This window comes from Euleptes europaea, chromosome 1, assembly GCF_029931775.1.
Source record: "Euleptes europaea isolate rEulEur1 chromosome 1, rEulEur1.hap1, whole genome shotgun sequence".
NCBI lineage: Eukaryota > Metazoa > Chordata > Lepidosauria > Squamata > Sphaerodactylidae > Euleptes > Euleptes europaea.
This window is the reverse complement of record NC_079312.1, coordinates 28283389-28301653: the sequence shown is the minus strand read 5'-3', so window position 1 is coordinate 28301653 and position 18265 is coordinate 28283389. Positions and strand designations below refer to the sequence as shown.

The following is an 18265-nucleotide window of genomic DNA, read 5'->3' as shown; positions in this document are numbered from 1 at the left end:
CATTCTTTTACATCTTCACTGACTCACAAGGTTGGCGTGAGGATAAAATGAGGAGGGAAGAATAATATACAGTACCCTAAGCTTCTTCGTCCCTGACATGGTTGGCTCATGCTATCCTGATCTTGTCAGATCTCAGAAGCCAAGCAGGCCCAGATTAGGACTTGGATGGGAGACCGCCAAGGAAAACCAGAGTTGCTACGCAAAGGCAGGCAATGGCTAACCACCTCTGAACAGCTCTTGTCTTGAAAACAATACAGTGTTGCCATAAGTCGGCTGCAACTTGACGGCACTTTCCACCACCACCAAGCTTGGAGAAAAGGTGGGATAAAAATGCAGCACTCTCTTTCTGGTCCATTAATTCCTACTCAGGAAGAAGTTATATTGTGAACTACTGGTATTTATTACATTTGTTCTGCACCCTTCCTCCAAGGAAATGTGAGCAGTATACACAGTTCTCTCATCTGCTGGCTTATGCCTTGTGAATTAGATTAAGTTGAAAGTGGCCCAAGGTCAGTCTGTGAGTTTCATGATGAGTGGGGATTGGAACCTGGGTTTCCTGTGGCCAGTGTGGTGTAGTGGTTAAGAGCAGTGGTTTGGCGAGGTGGAGTTTGACCCAGAGAACCGGGTTTGATTCCCCACTCCACATAAGTGGTGGAGGCTAATCTGGTGAACTGGATTTCCCCCCCACACACACACACTCTTCCACATGAAGCCAGCTGGGTGACCTTGGGCAAGTCTCTCAGCTTCACCTATCTCACAGGGTGTCTGTTGTGGGGAGGGGAAGGGAAGGGTGATTGTAAGCCTATTTGAGTCTCCCTTAAGTGGTAGAGAAAGTCAGCATATAAAAACCAACTCTTTTTCTACTTCTAATCACTAACCTTACAACCCACAGGATCCTAGACTACATCCTGGTAGATCTTCTAAAACCCCTGACACTGGAGCTACAGGAGGTCCTCTTTGTCCAGTGCTCTGTAGCTTAAATGTAACTCAGGATGAGTCTAATCTTCTCCCCAAAACCTGCTTTTAGGAAAGTCTCTACATCAGCAAAGGTTGCGTCTGATCGCTCTAGCTATCAGTATAGTTAGAGGCCCTGCATCCATTCTAATCTAATAAAGTCAAATATAGTTTTGCTGATACAATTGCTGGTTAAAATTGCTGTTTAAAAATCTCTTTCCACATTTCTTACCTGTCAAATGATGGTATTACCTGGTTGTGTATTGCTAGTTTTTCAGTAACATTTTTAGTTTTTGGAACCCCTAATGTATAGTAACTGAGATGCAAGTCAGTACATGCACAGGCAAATGCCCCAATATATAGTTTATCTGGTACTGCAGGTAACTGTGACCAGCTCCTCAAGGGTTGCATTTTATAAAGGACATCCTTCCCTGGGAGGAGTCCTTTTGCAACCAGCTCAAGCTGGTAGATCCCAAACCTTTGGCAGAAGATAAAAAAGTAGATTTAAAAGTAGATTTCTCACACCTGAAGTTTGCCTACGTCTGGGTGATAATATTTTTGTGAACAAATGAAGCTGTGAACAGTAAAACGTTCATTCATTTGAAGGACCAGGAATGATTTAGTCAAATCAACGATTTGGTCAAATTACAAAGGAAAACATTGTGGAATTTTGAGTACTAAACTGTTACTCATTGGCTGGAACATGGGGCATCTATCCTCAAAGTCACTTCAGAGCCTAGGAAAGATCACTGTGTCCCATCTGTAAAATGGGCTTAAGAGGGATCCTGCTGGCTGGATTCTTGTGATTATTAGTTTTTGTTTTCTGGGGTTATTTCCCGTTCAGCTCCAAGACTGCCCAGTGTCTCAGTCTCTTCCTCTTTGTCCTACCTGTAGCAGTTGGCTGGCCCTTCTAATTCTTGGGCCCAGTGTGGGCAGGCAGCAGTCGCCTTTCCCTAATATCAATATAGCAATCAGAATATTAGTGAACACCCCCATAACATCACAGCAGTTCATGCAGTGACTACAACAGGCTTACTGATCACTTTTTATTAATACATATTTAAAAACTAAATTAACTGGTAGGGCAAATTGACAGGTGCAAGACTCTTGAAGGGCATTGCTTCAGTCCCATTCTTCCCCTAGGCCAAACTTGATGAAGAGAAATTTAGAAGGGGCATTTCCATCCACAGTGTCTCAGCTAGTAGTAGGAGGAAGGCTCCTTCTGCCTGAGCAGCCTGTCTTTCCCTGAACTTTGCACTGTCTGTCATAGAGACGCTCCTTTAGGTGTTCCTTGACACTCACAGGGGGCACCCACAGTTTAAGAACCAAGGACATAGCCCTAGCCTGGGTTCCATTGGCTTTGAGTCAAGAAGATAAAACATTGAGAATTGGCTTGCATATTTATTGATGGATTTAGGCAGAAGCTTTCTCGTGTATTTAGGCTTCTAACAATCACCTTTTGCTCAGAATTTGTAAGACGTAAATACCTTTACATCACAACCTGAGTCCGATTCTGACGGAAGTCGGTTTCAAGTAGCCCGCTCAAGATTGACTCAGCCTTCCATCCTTCTGAGGTCTGTAAAATGAGTACCCAGCTTGCTGGGGGTAAAGTGTAGATGCCTGGGGAAGGCAATGGCAAACCACCCCGTAAACATAGTTTGCCTAATAAACGTCGGGATGTGACGTCACCCCATGGGGTCATGAATGACCCAGTGCTTGCACAGGTGACTACCTTTACCTTTTAAATACCTTTATATGTAATTTGTTAATTAGCTAAAAACCAGACTGTTGTGTGTTGACTGGTAGCCCACCTATAATAAAGAAACATACTTGTAGTTGGTGGGTCTTGGCTTCTTGCAGATCGTAACACGATTCTCTTTCTCCAACATGCTCTTTCTCAGCGAGGTAGCTTTGAGATATGGAACATGGACGCCAGGGACACCAGCGGGCCTCTGAAACCCTCCGCAAGCAGAAACGCAAGGAGCTGGATGCCCGGCGCAGCAAATGTCGCATTCGTATTGGCAGCCACCTGGAACAGTGGTGTCAGCTCAAGGAGCAGCTGGGTTTTTCCTTGCACTCCCAGCTTGCCAAGTACCTGCTTGACAGGTGAGGAGGGGTGCGTATGTCTGTAGGACTACTCCCCAGACAGTTTGTAAATTAACCAGAGCAAAAAGAACCTCAAAAACCAGCCTGACGAGGACTGAAAAAGCTGCAGAAGGGGTGCTGTAGACCAAATCAAACAGTGATCTGTCAGATAGGCCTTTCTCAATCCCTGAGATCCTTTCGCCGGAAATCCCAGGGATCAAACTGAGGGTTTTCTGTATGTAAAGCTGGTGCTGTACCACCGAGCCATGATCCATCTCCCTAGGGGAAAAGGTGATTGTGCGGGGGACCTGCTCTAGCACCCGAGCTCTTAGAAAATGTGGACAAGGGTGGATGTTAGAATGTGGGGTGAGATCAAATTGTTTGTTACTTCTTACGATTCCTCGCAGGTTCCTAGTTTAGTAAAAAATGATGATAAGTGGAGTGCCCAGCTGTGTCATCCCCTTGTTCACCCCTGCTGCTCTTCTTTTTCACACAGGTACAGCTCCCAAGGCTGCGTGCTCGAAATGGGTAAGAGCCCTTCCTGGTTTTCTCCAGAGGGAGGGGGCCCTTCATTAACATTAAGGCATGTAATCTATTGTGGCCTCTCACAGAAGCTTGACAGCATGGTAGCTTGAGCTACTTAGAATCATGGTGTCAGAAGGGACCACCAGGGTTATCTAGTCCAACCCCCTGCACAATGCAGGAAATTCACAGCTACCTCCCACACACACACCCAGTGACCCCTACTCCATGTCCAGAAGATGGCCAAGATGTCCTCCCTCTGATGATCTGCCTAAGGTCATTGAATCAGCATTGCTGACAGATGGCCATCTAGCCTCTGCTTAGAAACCTCCAAGGAAGGAGAGCGTACCACCTCCTGAGGAAGCCTGTTCTGTTGAGGAACAGCTGTGTTAGAAAATTCTTCCTAATGTCTAGACGGAAACTCTTTTGATTTAATTTCAACCTATTGGTTCTGGTCTGATCTTCTGGGGCAACAGAAAACGACTCATCACCCTCCTCTATATGACATCCCTTTAAGTACTTGAAGATGGTTATCATATCCCTGCTCAGTCTTCTCCTCTTCAGTCTAAACATACCCAGCTCCTTCAGCCCTTTCCTAGGACTTGGTCTCCAGACCCCTCACCATCTTTGTTGCCCTCCTCTGGACACTTGCTTGTCACTAGTGTGCAAGGGGCAAGTTACAAGTAGGTTTGCAGGGTGAATTCTTCCAAAGGGTAGAACAAGTCTTTGCAAACGTGTACAGAATTTAGTTCCAACAGGAAGAGGAGTTCAATCCCAGTCCGTAAAATGCTCTCTGTATAACTTGTCATCCGTACAAGACAAAGGGGTGTGTCTTTCTCTTTGGAAATACGACATCTTGGATCCTAAGCCTTGCGTCAGCCTGTGGCGTGTCTTGTCATTCGCAAGGGTGGTTCTGCGCTGTAGAGCATGCTGCTGTGGTGCTAGGCTTTTCAGCTCATTGAATGGCCCTGGGCTTGTGTGAACAGCAGCAAAAGCAACTACCACCAGAGGAAGGCCCTCCCTCTCTCATAATACTAGAACATGATGTCATCTGCTGAAGCTGGAGGGTGAGAGATTCAAAACAGATAAAAGGAAGAATTTCTTCACACAACACATAGTTAAATTGTGGAAATCCCTGCAGTGATGGCTGCCAACTTGGAAGGCTTTAAGAGGGAGTGGACATGTTCACGTAGGATAGGGCTATCCATGGCTACTAGTCAAAACGAATACTAGTCACAATGCATACCTATTCTCTCCAGGATCAGAGATGCATGCCTATTATCTTGGGTGCTGTGGAACACAGGGAGGATGCAGCTTTAGTTGTTTGGGGGCTTCCTAGAGGCACCTGGTTGGCCATTGTGTGAACAGACTTCCGAACTTGGTGGACCTCTGTTTTAGCTGGGTACCCAAGGTTGGGTGAAAAGAAAATATATATATAAGTCTATGTATAAATACTGAAAGTATAATTTATTGGAAGCGCTATGTAAAAGTTAAAATTATTTAAAAGCATTAAAATAGCACAATGGCATTTCCTGAGGTTGATGACTGTAACCAGGTCAAAAGGAAGGATAGGGGATATTGGGAAGGGAAAGGGCAGAGAGGCCAGTGGATTGACAGAATGCCTGGAATTCCAGTCTATTGTCATGTACGTTTTGACCCTGGGTGCATAACGAACAGGCTGTGACAGTGAGAGGAGAGTGACCTTCATGCGCACAGCAAGGGTCACGCTGCAGAAAAGTTCCCTTGGTTCAAACTGTGGTTACAGTTACCAACCTCAGGAAATGCCATTGTGCTATTTGAATGCTTTAAAATAATTTTAACTTTTACATAGCTCTTCCAATAAATTATACTTTCAGTATTTATACATAGACTTATATATATTTTCTTTTCACCCAACCTTGGGTACCCAGCTTCTGTTTTTAGGTTGGGTTTTATTCCCCTCCTTTTTTTCTTGCATTTCCTGGACCTCTGTTTTAGCCATTTTTAAAATAACAATTATTGTGTAATGTTGTGGAATTAATGTGTAATGCCTCCATTGTGGAGGCATTATTATATAAATGATGTTCATGATATGCAAATAAACTGAGGCCTTCTGTTTGACTTTTGCCATGGACCTCGTTGCTCAACAGGTTAAGGATCTGGGTTTGCTGTGTTTGTATCGATCTTATTTTAATTGTGCTCTTTGTGGGGGGGAATTAGTAACAGGCTTAAGCAGTCTTTCCATTAGCCTGGTTTAGTTTTTAAAAGGGGAACTGGAGTACTCTTCTACGTCCTAAACATCCCCATGGCAAAACTGGGTAAACGCAACAAACAGATCCCATACTTAGGAGACTGATTGCTTATATCACGAGACAGAATTCTTGTAATATGTGGATGAGAAATTTTGTATGGGGGGGCAAGATCTTCCTCATTAAACTCAAGCTTACAGATTTCTCTCTGTCACTGACTTTATTCTCTTTTTTTGTCCCCCCCAGGACAGGATAGTCCCAATGTTACTGCCACCTCCCTTCCTGCCGATGCCCTGCAGACCCTCGTGGTCCTTTCCCACAACCACAGCCAGGAATGTGGCTTCATCCCTGACGTGAAGTCCCCATTGTTGGCACAGAAGGGAGCTCCGAGTGGCCTGGTTTGGGAGTGCCTGGCGGGTCACACCTTCTCCTGGAGCCCCCCCAACCCTCTGCCCTCCACGCCACCGCCCCGCAAAGCAGCCTCCAGATGCAGAGAGGAGAAAGGGGCGAGCTCCAAGGCCAGCCCTCCACCCTCCCCTCTCGTCCGACACCGGCGCTCCCTCCGCAGGGCAGCTGCGGCCCACACCTTTTCTTTAGCCCTCGCTTCTGACTCGCCGTGCCCAGTGTTTGAGGCAGAGCCACCCTCTAAGGAAGATGGGCAGAGCAGCATGGACCAAGAACAAACAACACACTTGTCTCCCAGCGGCGGAACAGGCCTGGGCGAGGAGGGAGAATTGCTCAATCACGACAAGGCTGTGATGGGTAAGGGAGCTGCAGGCCCTCGGATTCTAGCATGAAGGTCTCCAGCTTGGAACGTTGGGGACCGGAAAGGTTGTTCTTTGTTGGAGAGTAGGAGGGAACTGCTCAGTGTGCCATACCCATACACAAGACACAGTTGAAAGATGTGCCATTGTGATCCAGGGGATCTGGATAGCCTGGCCCACGTATGCCTCTCTGAACTCTTTGGAGCAGGCGTGGGATTAAAATGAGCAGAAGTTGGTTTTTATATGCTGACTTTCTTGACCACTTAAGGAAGAATCAAACCGGCTTACAGTCACCTTCCCTTCCCCTCCCCACAACAGACACCCTGTAAGGTAGGTGGGGCTGAGAGAGCTCTAAGAGAGCTGTGATTAGCCCAGGGTCACCCAGCTGCCTTCATGTGGAGGAGTGGGGAAACCAATCTAGTTCACCAGATTAGCCTCCGCTGCTCATGTGGAGGAGTGGGGAGTCAAACCCGGTTCTCCAGATCAGTGTCCACTGCCCCAAACCACTGCTCTTAACCACTACACCACTCTGGCTCTCGTAGCAACGATCATGCTACAAATTGAAATATATAGTCTGTGACTAGCCTGATCTTGTCAGAGCTTGGAAGCTAAGCAGGGTTGGTACTTGGATGGGAGACCACCAAGGGGGGCTGCTATGCAGAGGAAGGCAATGACAAACCACCCATGCTCATCTGTTGCCTTGAGAACTCCCTGAGGCGGAACTTGACAGCACACTTCACTTACTTTTAAAGCCTTGCTTCGAGCTCTCGTGACTACTAGGGAACTAAACACATACTAAATGATCAAAACCTACAGGAGGGGTAATGTTTAACTATAGTAAATCAATAAAGGAAGCCACAGCCCTCAGTTTGCAAGACCCGAGCAAGGCTGTCAAAGACAGGATATTTTGGAGGACATTGATTCATAGGGTCACCATGAGTCGGAAGCGATTTAACAGCACTTAACACACCCACAAATAATTTAAAAGCTCACTAGGTATCTAACAGTATAGTATGCTATCTTAATCAGTAGAATCAATTTATATAGAGAGGAAATAATAGTATTGGTTAGCAATATCAAAATATGTAAACAGATATCATAGCAGTATAATAATATAAAGGAGCCCCATGGTGCAGAGTGTTAAGCTGCAGTACTGCAGTCAAAACTTTGCTCACGACCTGAGTTTGATCCTGATGGAAGTCTGTTTCAGGTAGCCGGCTCAAGGTTGACTCAGCCTTCCATCCTTCCGAAGTCGGTGAAATGAGTACCCAGCTTGCTGGGGGTAAAGGGAAGATGACTGGGGAAGGCACTGGCAAACCACCCAGCAAACAAAGTCTGCCTTGGAAACGTGATGTCACCCCATGGGTCAGGAATGACCCGGTGCTTGCTCAGGGGACCTTTACTTTTATAATAATATAAGCAGGAAACATAAACAATTTTTCTTTTTATTAAGGATCTTAATGCAAGTAACACTCTTGAGGATTTACAGCCTATAACATATATTGAATAGCATTTTCATAAATATAGAATGGTAATATCGAAACTCAGAATAATTTTGCAATAAGTAGTAGATCTGGATTAAACTGAGGCACACCTGATCTTATGCTAGTTTTCATGTTAGCTTTTATGTTGCAGATAATTGGTGTGTTTGGTGTTGAGCCAGACCTTCCACCTGGCCTAGCACTGTCTGCTGTGGTGCACTAGGAAGGAAACAAATGTCATGCAATGCCCAGGACTGGTAGCAAAAGAGCCCTTGATGGCTGGCTTATTTTGCCTGCCCGAGCTAGGAAATGGCTGGGGATCCTCATAATTTGCTGCTTCCTTGACTTTTATTAGGTGACTCCATTGTCCTAATCTTTGATTGCCCCATGTTTTCTCTTGCAGCAGCTCCCTCCGAAGAGGTTCCAAGCAGCACAGAAGTCGCAGTGCCTGAAAGGTCAGTACTTCCCTCTTGTTCCTCTCTGACCAGCCACATTAGCCGAAGGGGCCCCATCAGCACCTCATAGGAGGTGGGGAGCGGAGTGAGTGGAACTCCATGTCTAGCAGTCACCAACTGCTGGCGCTAAGCTGATGTGTCACGTCTGAATAGTTCCTGCCGTTCCTGTTCTCTGTGTCAGAATGGCAAAGCAACCCCTGCAGGGAGGAACAGAAATCGTGGAATAACAGAAGATCATTTTCTGTCTGGGTTGAAGTCCTGATCACAGAGGATAACAGTGACCTGAAGATCCCCTGGTAGAAGAACCTGCAGCCAGTGAGCCTAACTACAGCCAGTGAGCATAAGTGTTCCCCCTTGCAAGGGCAATGGTTGTGGCTCCTCAATAGCCAATGTAGGGGTGAAGGAGGAATGTGGACAGAGCAGAGACTTTTGATGTTCTTTCTGCCAGTAGCATAGGGAACCAGCTTGATGGTGGAGGATGCTGGCTCATATGACTGTGACTGTGTGGTTGTACAAGGTCTCTGATCAACAACTATGGTTATCAGAAGGCCAATTTAGAGAGGGATAATGTGAGTGCACTGTGGTGTAGTGGTTAAGAGTGGTGGAATCTAATCCGGATACCCAGGTTTGATTCCCCACTCCTCCCCATGAAGCCAGCTGGGTGACCTTGAGCTAGTCACAGTTCTCTCTGAACTCTCTCAGCCCCACCTACCTCACAAGGTGTCTGTTGTGGGTAGGGGAAGGGAAGGTGATTGTAAGCCGAGTTGATTTTCCTTAAAATGTAGAGAAAATCGGCATTTAAAAACCAACCGTTCTTCTTATATGCTTGGCCAGCCAGCTTGGCTCTCTCCCTTTTCATAGTGGCCTTCCAGGAAGCAGTGATTCACTGATCAGGTTCTAGTCTAATCTTCTGCTTTACAACATGAGCCACTGCACATTTATTCATGCGCACACATACCAGGTGCACCACTGGAACAATCTCATCTCCCCACACTATAATGTATCGCTTCAGAGGTCAGATGTCCCACTCCAAAATTGCCAAAACAATTTTAGGAGGCTGCAACAGACTTTCATTACCACAAATTTAGGACCGTGGAATCATGTTCTGTGATAAGGGTGTATTCTCTGCCCAATATTGCCTGGCCAGATTGGGAGAGTATCTCACCCTTCCTCTAAGGAGTTCAGACCATTGGCATAATGATCTTGCTAGGCTCCCCACTACCTGTAACTGGCCTATGAACTGCCCCTCCAACCACTGTAATGAGATCAAAGTTGAGCAGTGAGAGTGTAGTAGCACATAAGAACTAGTCCACCTAGTCCAGCATCCTGTTTCATGCAGTGTCTAACCTGGAGATGTGCTCACATGGCAGACTCTGAAGGGCTGTAAAAGGATCTCTTCAGACTGGGTGAGCAGGGGGCAATATGGCCGATAAGGTTCACTGTAAGTGCAGGAGCCTTTGCCTTCCTGTCCTGCTTGGGAATTCTTGGGACCATCTGCCTGATGTGATTTATGTTCTAATGGAAAACTCCGTCAAAGGACCACAAACAGATAACTGGTGATTTCCCTGCTTTTAAGGGCTGGGATGGTTGAACAAGGTGAACTAGGGTCTGTTCCCAGCCGCAGGATCTTTGAACTCTGCATCCTTCCCTTTCATCTCTCCCCCCCCCCCCTCTTCAGCACTTTGCTCCTGCCGGAGGGAAAGCCAGCATCAGAGCCTGATCAACCGGAGGAAGAGGAGGAGGAAGAAGGAGGAGGAGGAAGAGGAGAGAATTTGGCAGAGGAAGACCACCTGGCATATGCAGATGACCTGCGAGATGAAAATTATCATCCTTCCCTTGACAGGTAGATTTGAGTTAAAGGGGCATCCTGGAAGCATCCTTCCAATTTAGTGCTGATGCTTGAAGAGGGAACAAAGCAGGAATTTGGAACCAAGGGAACTTTTCTGCAGAGTGACCCTTGCTGTGCACATGAAGGTCACTCTCCTCTTACTGTCACAGCCTGTTCTTTATGCACCCAGGGTCAAAACGTACATGACAGTAGACTGGAATTCCAGACATTCTGTCAATCCGTTGGCCTCTCTGCCCTTTCCCTTCCCTTCCCAATATCCCCTATCCTTCCTTTTGACCTTACCTCACTGTGTGTTCTCCACCCCATACTGTCTGCCTCCTGGCCTTGGCCGGCAGGCCTCTTGGAGGGATTGGTTTGCAGAATTCCATCCTTGCCAATCTCCTTGGTACAGACTTATTGGGGTATTGAATTGTGTGTGTGTAAAGTGCCGTCAAGTCGCAGCTGACTTATGGCAACCCCTTATGGAGTTTTCAAGGCAAGAGACTAACAGAAGTGGTTTGCCAGTGCCTTCCTCTGCACAGCAACCCTGGTGTTCCTTGGTGGTCTCCCATCCAAATACTAACCAGGGCGGACTCTGGCTTAGCTTCTGAGATCTGACGAGATCAGGTTAGCCTGGGCCATTGAATTAGGGCACCTCTTTTATTTTAAACTGAGTTTAGGTTTGTAATTTTAACATGGTATGTCTTTTATCAATGTAATTAGAGTTGTATATTACCGGTATGTTGGAAGCTGCTGTGAGCCCAGCATTGGCCGGGGAGGGTGGGTGGTGTAGTGGTTAAGAGCGGTGGTTTGGAGAGGTGGGCTCTGATCTGGAGAACCAGGTTTGATTCCCCACTCCTCCACATTAGCGGCTGAAGCTAATCTGGTGAACTGGATTGGTTTCCCCACTCCTCCACATGAAGCCAGCTGGGTGACCTTGGGCTAGTCACACACTCTCAGCCCCACCTACCTCACAGGGTGTCTGTTGTGGGGAGGGGAAGGGAAGGTGATTGTAAGCCGGTTTGATTCTTTCTCAAGTGATGGAGAAAGTTGGCATATAAAAACCAACTCTTCTTCTTCTTCTAAATAATTATTATTATTATTAGACCCTAAAAGCCATGTGTGTATGTGTGTGCAACCTAGATTGGTGCTGCAGCCCTGGGAAAAGAGTATCTGTGAGTGAATTTTTCCTTTGCATCATTTCCTTGATTGGAAATCCCACCACCACCACCCCATTGGAAAAGGACAAGTATCCAAACCATGACTGTCCTTTTTCCCTAACGAAGACTTAAAGCTGCTTTGGAGGGCCAACCCTGGTGCATATTTCCACCTCCCCCCTTCAGAGCCAAATTATACATCTTGATTTCCAGCGCACTGAGATGTTTTTGACCATAGGGATTGACCCTTTCTATGCCATTCTGAGAGTAACTTGCCCAAGAGGCTTTCAGGCTGGATGTCTGAGCCCAAACTAATGGAAAATGTAGCAAATGTTTTCCAAGTGAAAATAAATTTTATGTCAATCCAAGGAAAAGAGGTAGGATTAACAAGACTGGGGCTCAGAAAAAATACAGACCTAATTTGAGACTCAGCCATCTCAGGACTCCTTTCCACAGGCAAAATAGGGGGAAAAACGTGTAAAATGTAACCACTAGGTAGTACTGCCCTATATGTTGAAGACACATGATTTCTGATGAAAAGTCCAGTTTTCTGCTCTCTGTGTTCTGCTCTTGATGGTCAGGAATAGAACAAAACACAAGGCCGCTTTCCCTATCTTTCAGAATTTTTGAATGATAGTGCTCAATTCTCCAATTGGTTTAATTTGCGGCAAGAAAACGGATGTTTGTCCATTCACTTGATCAAGTATGTTTGTGTCAGGGGGCAGTTCGTAGGCAGTCATATGGAGGGGAGAGAACTTTGAACAGGTCATTCTAACCTCCTTGCTGGAAGGGTAAGACGAAAACGTACCAGATGGACTAGCAGGGACAAGAGAGGGGAGGATGAAGTGTGCATGTGAACAGCAGGGAAGCTGACTCAATTCCCCAATGAATAGGGTCAAGACCAACATTTGTTCTAAGTGTAGCGGAAGAGGCTTGTTTGACTATGCATTCCTTGCCCTAAAAGGAAAGGCCTTGGAGATTACAGCAAAGGTCGGTTTGAACTCCTTCTCCCACACTTTAGAGGGTCTCCCCACCTTTAGGGTCTGGACAATGTACGTGAGAGAGATGATCTTGGTTGAATGCGACGTTGGTTGCCCCAAGTCCAAAGCATAAGAGGATGCCACTGCAATCTGGTAGATACGCAGCCCCCGTGCACTGAGCATTTTTGCCTCTGGGCTCCTGAGCAGGCAGCAGTGCAACACAGGAGAGGCAGGTGTAAGCCCCCGTGCAGTGAGCATTTTTGCCTCTGGGCTCCTGAGCAGGCAGCAGTGCAACACAGGAGAGGCAGGTGTAAAGTATGTGCCACGGTCAGGCGTGCTTCTCTCAAGATGTGCCACAAATTCCAGAGGCACATGCTACTTGCGATATTCGTGCCAGAGGCTCTCACCAACTGTAAGGTCATACATGCGGTAACGTCCAGTAACACTAATCTGCAAACGTTGCTCTATTTGTTCATGTCTCTTAGATGCCTCTGGCAAGCCAGTCACTGGTCAGAAGCGGGGATTAAATTCTGTGTCAATTTTGCTCGTCTGCAGGGACTCCAGGCTGCAAAGACATCAACATCTGGCCAAGTGCCTCAAGAGGCCTGTGAAAGAGAACAGTCTGTCCAGCGAAATGCTCCCCCCTAGCCACAGCCCCTCTGAGGAGAAAGGTGGCGAAGCAGGGTGAGGCCCTGTCCCCCCCTCCCATTTTTCAGTTTGGTTGCTTCCCCCATATTAGCCATAATGGCTGCCTGATGGCCCTTCTGAAAAGAGATTTTTTAACTTGTTTGAGTTGTGAAGCATCTCTTCCTTACAGGTGTAAGAAGCAGGCACAGCCTAGTGATGAAGATGTGGCCCAGATTGGTCCAAAGAAAATCAGGTGGGTGATTATGTGTTGCTCTACCAGAAGCCCTGGGAAATACATCCTTGGGTTACTTGCAGTGCCATCCTAAGCAGAGTTACACCCTTGGAAGCCCATTGACTCCAATGAATTTAGAAAGGTGTAATTCAGTTTAGGATTGCACTGTTACAGGAGGAATGTGGGTAGAAGGCCTAGGAAACTGCTGGCTGCTAAGAGGGTGGAATAAGGCCTCACGCTCAAGGCCTTAATGGAGCAAGGGGAAACAGGGGCACTGTTCTGTGTTGCTGTTCTGGTCTTTGGGGCTGGTGTTTTTAGGGGTTTCCTGTTCCTCCCTCCCTCTCTTCTCATGCCCATCCTTGTCCTGCTCCACAGGAAGGCAGCCAAGCGAGAGATCCTCCTCTGTGACTATGATGGCTGTGGGAAGATCTTCTCCAACCGCCAATACTTGAACGTGAGTGGCTAGAAATATTGCTGGGGATGGGGGAAACTCACAAAGGCCTGCTCTGAGAATAGGCCTCTCTATGAAGACACCAGCGCCATGTTGCTCAGACACTCAAGCAGACCTTTCTTAAGCTCTGACCTGCTGCTGCCCCTTGGCCATTACCTACTACTTCCAGTGGTTGCTGCCAACCTCCAGGTAGGGCCTGGAATTACAGCTGGTCTCCGTGCTACTGAGATCGGTTCCCCTGGAGAAAATGGCTGCTTCCGAGTGTGGGCTTTATGGCAGAGGGAAGACAAAGGAACAAGGAGCTGGGCTGGCAAAACCGGCAGGTTTAGTGTGTGAACAAAGGAAGCTGCTTTACACCAAGTCCTAGTTCTGGGCTAGACCACAGTGGGTATCTGGGCTAGACCACAGTGCTTTTTTGGGGTTTTGACAGTAAAGCAATTTCTGGTGCCCTGAAATGTGTTTTGTGTCACAAGAAATGCTAGGAGGGTAGGGTTGCCAGCTCCAGGTTGAGAAATACCTGGAAATGTTCAGGGCGGAGCCTGAGGAGGGTGGGGTTTGGGGAGGGGAGGGACTTCAATGGGGCATAAAGCCTTAGAATTCACCTTCTAAAAATGTCCATTTTCTCCAGGTGAATTGATCTCTATCGGCTGGAGATGAGTTGTAATTCTGGGAGATCTCTAGCTAGTACCTGGAAGTTGGCAACCCTGTAGGAAGGCCATTTCTGATATTACAATTTCTCTTCTTTAAATGACGTGGTTATTATTATATCATACTTCGAATCTCTAGGTGCTTGTCAGAAATTAAAAATGAAGCATATATGTGCTATATAAAGGGATAAATTATCCTCCCAGTGTAATATATCATCCCCTCATGAAGTTTGTTTCCTTAACGGATTGGCATACCCTCCCTTTCCCCCGCCCCCTAAGTTAACTTTACCACAGAAATACTCATTGTTGTATTTTGGGCTGTGTGTGTTTTTAGCACCACAAGAAATACCAGCATGTTCACCAAAAAACATTCACCTGTTCTGATCCCAGCTGCGGCAAGTCTTTCAACTTCAAGAAGCACCTCAAGGAGCACGAGAAGCTGCACAGCGGTGAGCCTGTCACGGCCTCTCTCTCTCTCTCTCTCTGTGGATCGTGGTATCCCTTTCTCCCACTCCAGCCCTGAAAGACCTGTTGCCCTGCCTTCAGCCGGAGCCCTGTCTTAGCACCTCTGCGTTACAACTAGTGGTCCCCATTTGCTTTTATACTTTGCATGATAGCGGTTGTTTCTAGAGAGGGTCCAGTTTTTTTCCAGTCAGTCCTCTTCACAGCAGCTGTATACAAAGTGGATAACATCGAATGGCCCGTTTTATACCTTTTGATCCCTCCAAAACATCTATGGTGCAGATTCGCTTTCCTCTCTCACCAAGCTGATCTGTCTGGCCATTTGCCAAGTGACCAGTGCCCCAGCAGATCCAACAAAGAAAATATTCTATGTTGGATTTAATGAACATGGAATTGTGGGTGCTTGCATAAATACTTTAATTATAGATAGGTATATAAATTCATAGAAGCAGGAATTGTTTTGCATGTGTATATCATTGAGAAATAGGTATAATGTTTTTTGGGGGGGAATAGTTTCCCACCTCTGCCTTGCAGCCTGTTCCCTTTGCTGCAGAATAGCCCCTGAGCTGCTTTTCTCTTCCCTGCAGACAAACGCGACTACATCTGTGAGTTTTGTGCCCGCTCCTTTCGCACTAGCAGCAACTTGATCATCCACAGGCGGATCCACACGGGAGAAAAGCCTTTACAGTGAGTAATACCACAGCTTTCTCTGGGGTGGCACCTACCGTCGTCTTGCAATTACTGATGTACATTTTGATGAAGAAAGCCACCAATAATGCAACTATTTTATCGTTTTAAACATGAACAAGCAGGCAGTCTCTCTAGCCCGCCTGCATATTTTTGCACCTTATCAGCTCTTCCGCTGATTTTTGTTAAGGAAAATTGACATGCTCCAGCATCAGTCTTGAGCACAGTTAACTGTGAAACTAGTGTGGTGCGGTGGTTAAGAGCGGTGGTTTGGAGCAGTGGACTCTGATCAGGTGAACCGGGTTTGATTCACCACTCCTCCACATGAGTAGCGGACACTAATCTGGTGAACTGGAATTTGTTTCCCCACTCCTCCACATAAGAACATAAGAAAGGCCCTGCTGGATCAGACCAAGGCCCATCAAGTCCAGCAGTCTGTTCACACAGTGACCAACTAGGTGCCTTTAGGAAGCCACAAACAAGACGAGTACAGCAGCACCATCCTGCCTGTGTTCCACCGCACCCAAAATAAAAGGCATGCTCCTCTGATACTAGAGAGAATAGGTATGCAGCATGACCAGTATCCATTCTAACTAATAACCATGAATACCCCTCTCACATGAAGCCAGCTGGGTGACCTTGGGCTAGTCACAGCTCTCTCCACCCCACCTACCTCACAGGCTGTCTGTTGTGGGGAGGAGAAGGGAAGGGTGATTGTAAGCCAGTTTGATTCTCCCTTAAGTGGCAGAGAAAGTTGGCACTTAAAAACCAACTCTTCTGCTTCCTCTTCTTCCTCTTCCCCCTCCTCCTCTGCAGCAAAATATAAACGGCAAATGGATATTGTTTAATCATTTTAAACATTTATTGTTTTACATCCCTACTTGCAATTATATAGGTAGGCCTGTACTCTGTGCTAAAATACCTTAAGCTTATGAGTCAGACTCTGTGCCAAGAAAAGCTGGGTTCTTTGCCCTTCGCAAACCAAAGTTGACCATGTTTGCATGATTGCTCTTACTGTGAGGACCCTTTCATTTTTGCTGTTTTGCATAATTTATTCTGGTTGTGCCGGCCATGGCATAAAAGACCAATACTGATCCAAATGGACCATTGGTCTCCTTCAGCACATCAGTGCTTGCATGTGATTCTGTCCCCCGTCCCTCTTCTTTGTGCAGGTGTGAGATCTGCGGCTTCACCTGCCGCCAAAAGGCCTCCTTGAACTGGCACATGAAGAAGCACGATGTGGACTCCTCCTACCAGTTCTCCTGCGACCTCTGCGGCAAGAAGTTTGAGAAGAAAGACAACGTCACCGCCCACAAGAGCAAGAGCCACCCGGAAGCGGCTGCCGGGGGCCCCCAGCTGGTTCAGGAGCCCCCCTCCCTGTGCCTCCCGATGGCCATGGAGCAGCTGGAACACCTCCCTCAGAGCCAGCCCAGTGACACGGAAAGGAGGGTGGTGGTGTCTGTCCTCGCCGCCATGGTCGTAATGGACTGAAGGAGCCGCCAGAACAAGGAGGGCGGTGGCAGAGAGGATTCCTGGCTAACCCTGCTAGCGACAAGCGGGCTCTAGAAGTGTTTCCAGTAAGTCACTGGCTCAAAGGGGACACCCCCTGAACTTTGTGGCTGAGTAAGGATTGCAACCCCGGTTACAGGGCACCACTGAAGGTGCGTCGCTGAGACCTCGGGGCCGAGACGAAAACCCTTGAGGCGACGCCCTTCTAACCACATTCCCTGAGCACAGCTTTTTTTCCCCCTCACTTGGTTCTAGCAACCAAAGACAGTCTGGGGCTCAGCCCATCCCTGTTTACAGAACGCCTAAGCACTTGGCTCCAAAACTTCTCTTGAGACTCAATGTGAAGTGGGCCCCTTCAGGAGGTCCAGCTATGGTCCAAAATGCAGGGAGGGGATGGTCCCACAGCTGAAAAACTGGCACTCGTTCCTCTTGGAAGGTTCTATGGTTAAATTGTGCAACTCCCTGCCCCAGGATGTGGTGATGGCTGCCAACTTGGAAGGCTTGAAGAAGGGAGTAGACGTGTTCATGGAGGAGAGGGATATTCATGGCTCCTAGTAAAAATGGATACTAGACTTGATGCATACCTATTCTCTCCAGGATCAGAGGAGCATGCCTATTATATTAGGTGCTGTGGAACACAGGCAGGATAATGCTGCTGCAGTCGTCTTGCTTGTGGGCTTCCTAGAGGCACCTGTTTGGCCACTGTGTGAACAGACTGCTGGACTTGATGGGCCTTGGCCTGATCTGGCATGGCCTTTCTTATTTCTTAAGGTTACATCCATGTTCACCATGGCTTTCTTTTTAATTTGCTTGGGGAGAAACCCAACTTAAACACAGAAAAGATTTGGACAGATTTACTGTGGTATAGATTGAAAACCCAGGATGCAGCAGCAGTCCATTTCCAATGAGAAGACCGCTTTTGTTTGCTGAATTAATAGGGCTATATTGCCGAATTTTGTTTTTTTTAATTGGCTTTTTGTCTTAAAGTAAGGTTTAGCCCTCACGGTAGTGACAATATTTTTAAAAGGACTGCGTGAGACTTTAGTTCCCTGTTTAGCAGCTGGGCCCTTTGAGTGCGGCTTTTGGTCCTGGTCTCTGTTGCGCCACCGGGGTTTGTGTGTGTGTTTGGTAACTGCTGGTCTGCCTGCTGCACAGCACAACTTGCCTTTGAATGCTTGTAAGGAAAGAAAGCCCAT

At 47.1% G+C, this 18265-nt stretch overlaps 1 protein-coding gene across 1 annotated transcript; it reads left to right on the top strand.

Moving 5' to 3' along the window:
- Positions 1-2879: 2879 nt before the first annotated feature.
- Positions 2880-17051, top strand: ZNF692 (zinc finger protein 692). The gene is made up of 10 exons (XM_056864158.1): positions 2880-3070; positions 3536-3567; positions 6036-6551; positions 8438-8489; positions 10168-10332; positions 13272-13334; positions 13689-13767; positions 14746-14860; positions 15461-15560; positions 16733-17051. The coding sequence occupies exons 1-10, from the start codon at positions 2880-2882 to the stop codon at positions 17049-17051; spliced, it is 1632 nt and encodes a 543-aa protein (XP_056720136.1).
- Positions 17052-18265: the final 1214 nt, after the last annotated feature.

Coding starts and splice junctions, on each gene's coding strand:
- ZNF692 (XM_056864158.1), top strand. CDS start 2,880: ATGGACGCCAGGGACACCAGCGGGCCTCTGAAACCCTCCGCAAGCAGA. Junction 3,568..6,035: donor AGGCTGCGTGCTCGAAATGG/GTAAGAGCCCTT, acceptor TGTCCCCCCCAG/GACAGGATAGTCCCAATGTT. Junction 14,861..15,460: donor GCACGAGAAGCTGCACAGCG/GTGAGCCTGTCA, acceptor TCTTCCCTGCAG/ACAAACGCGACTACATCTGT.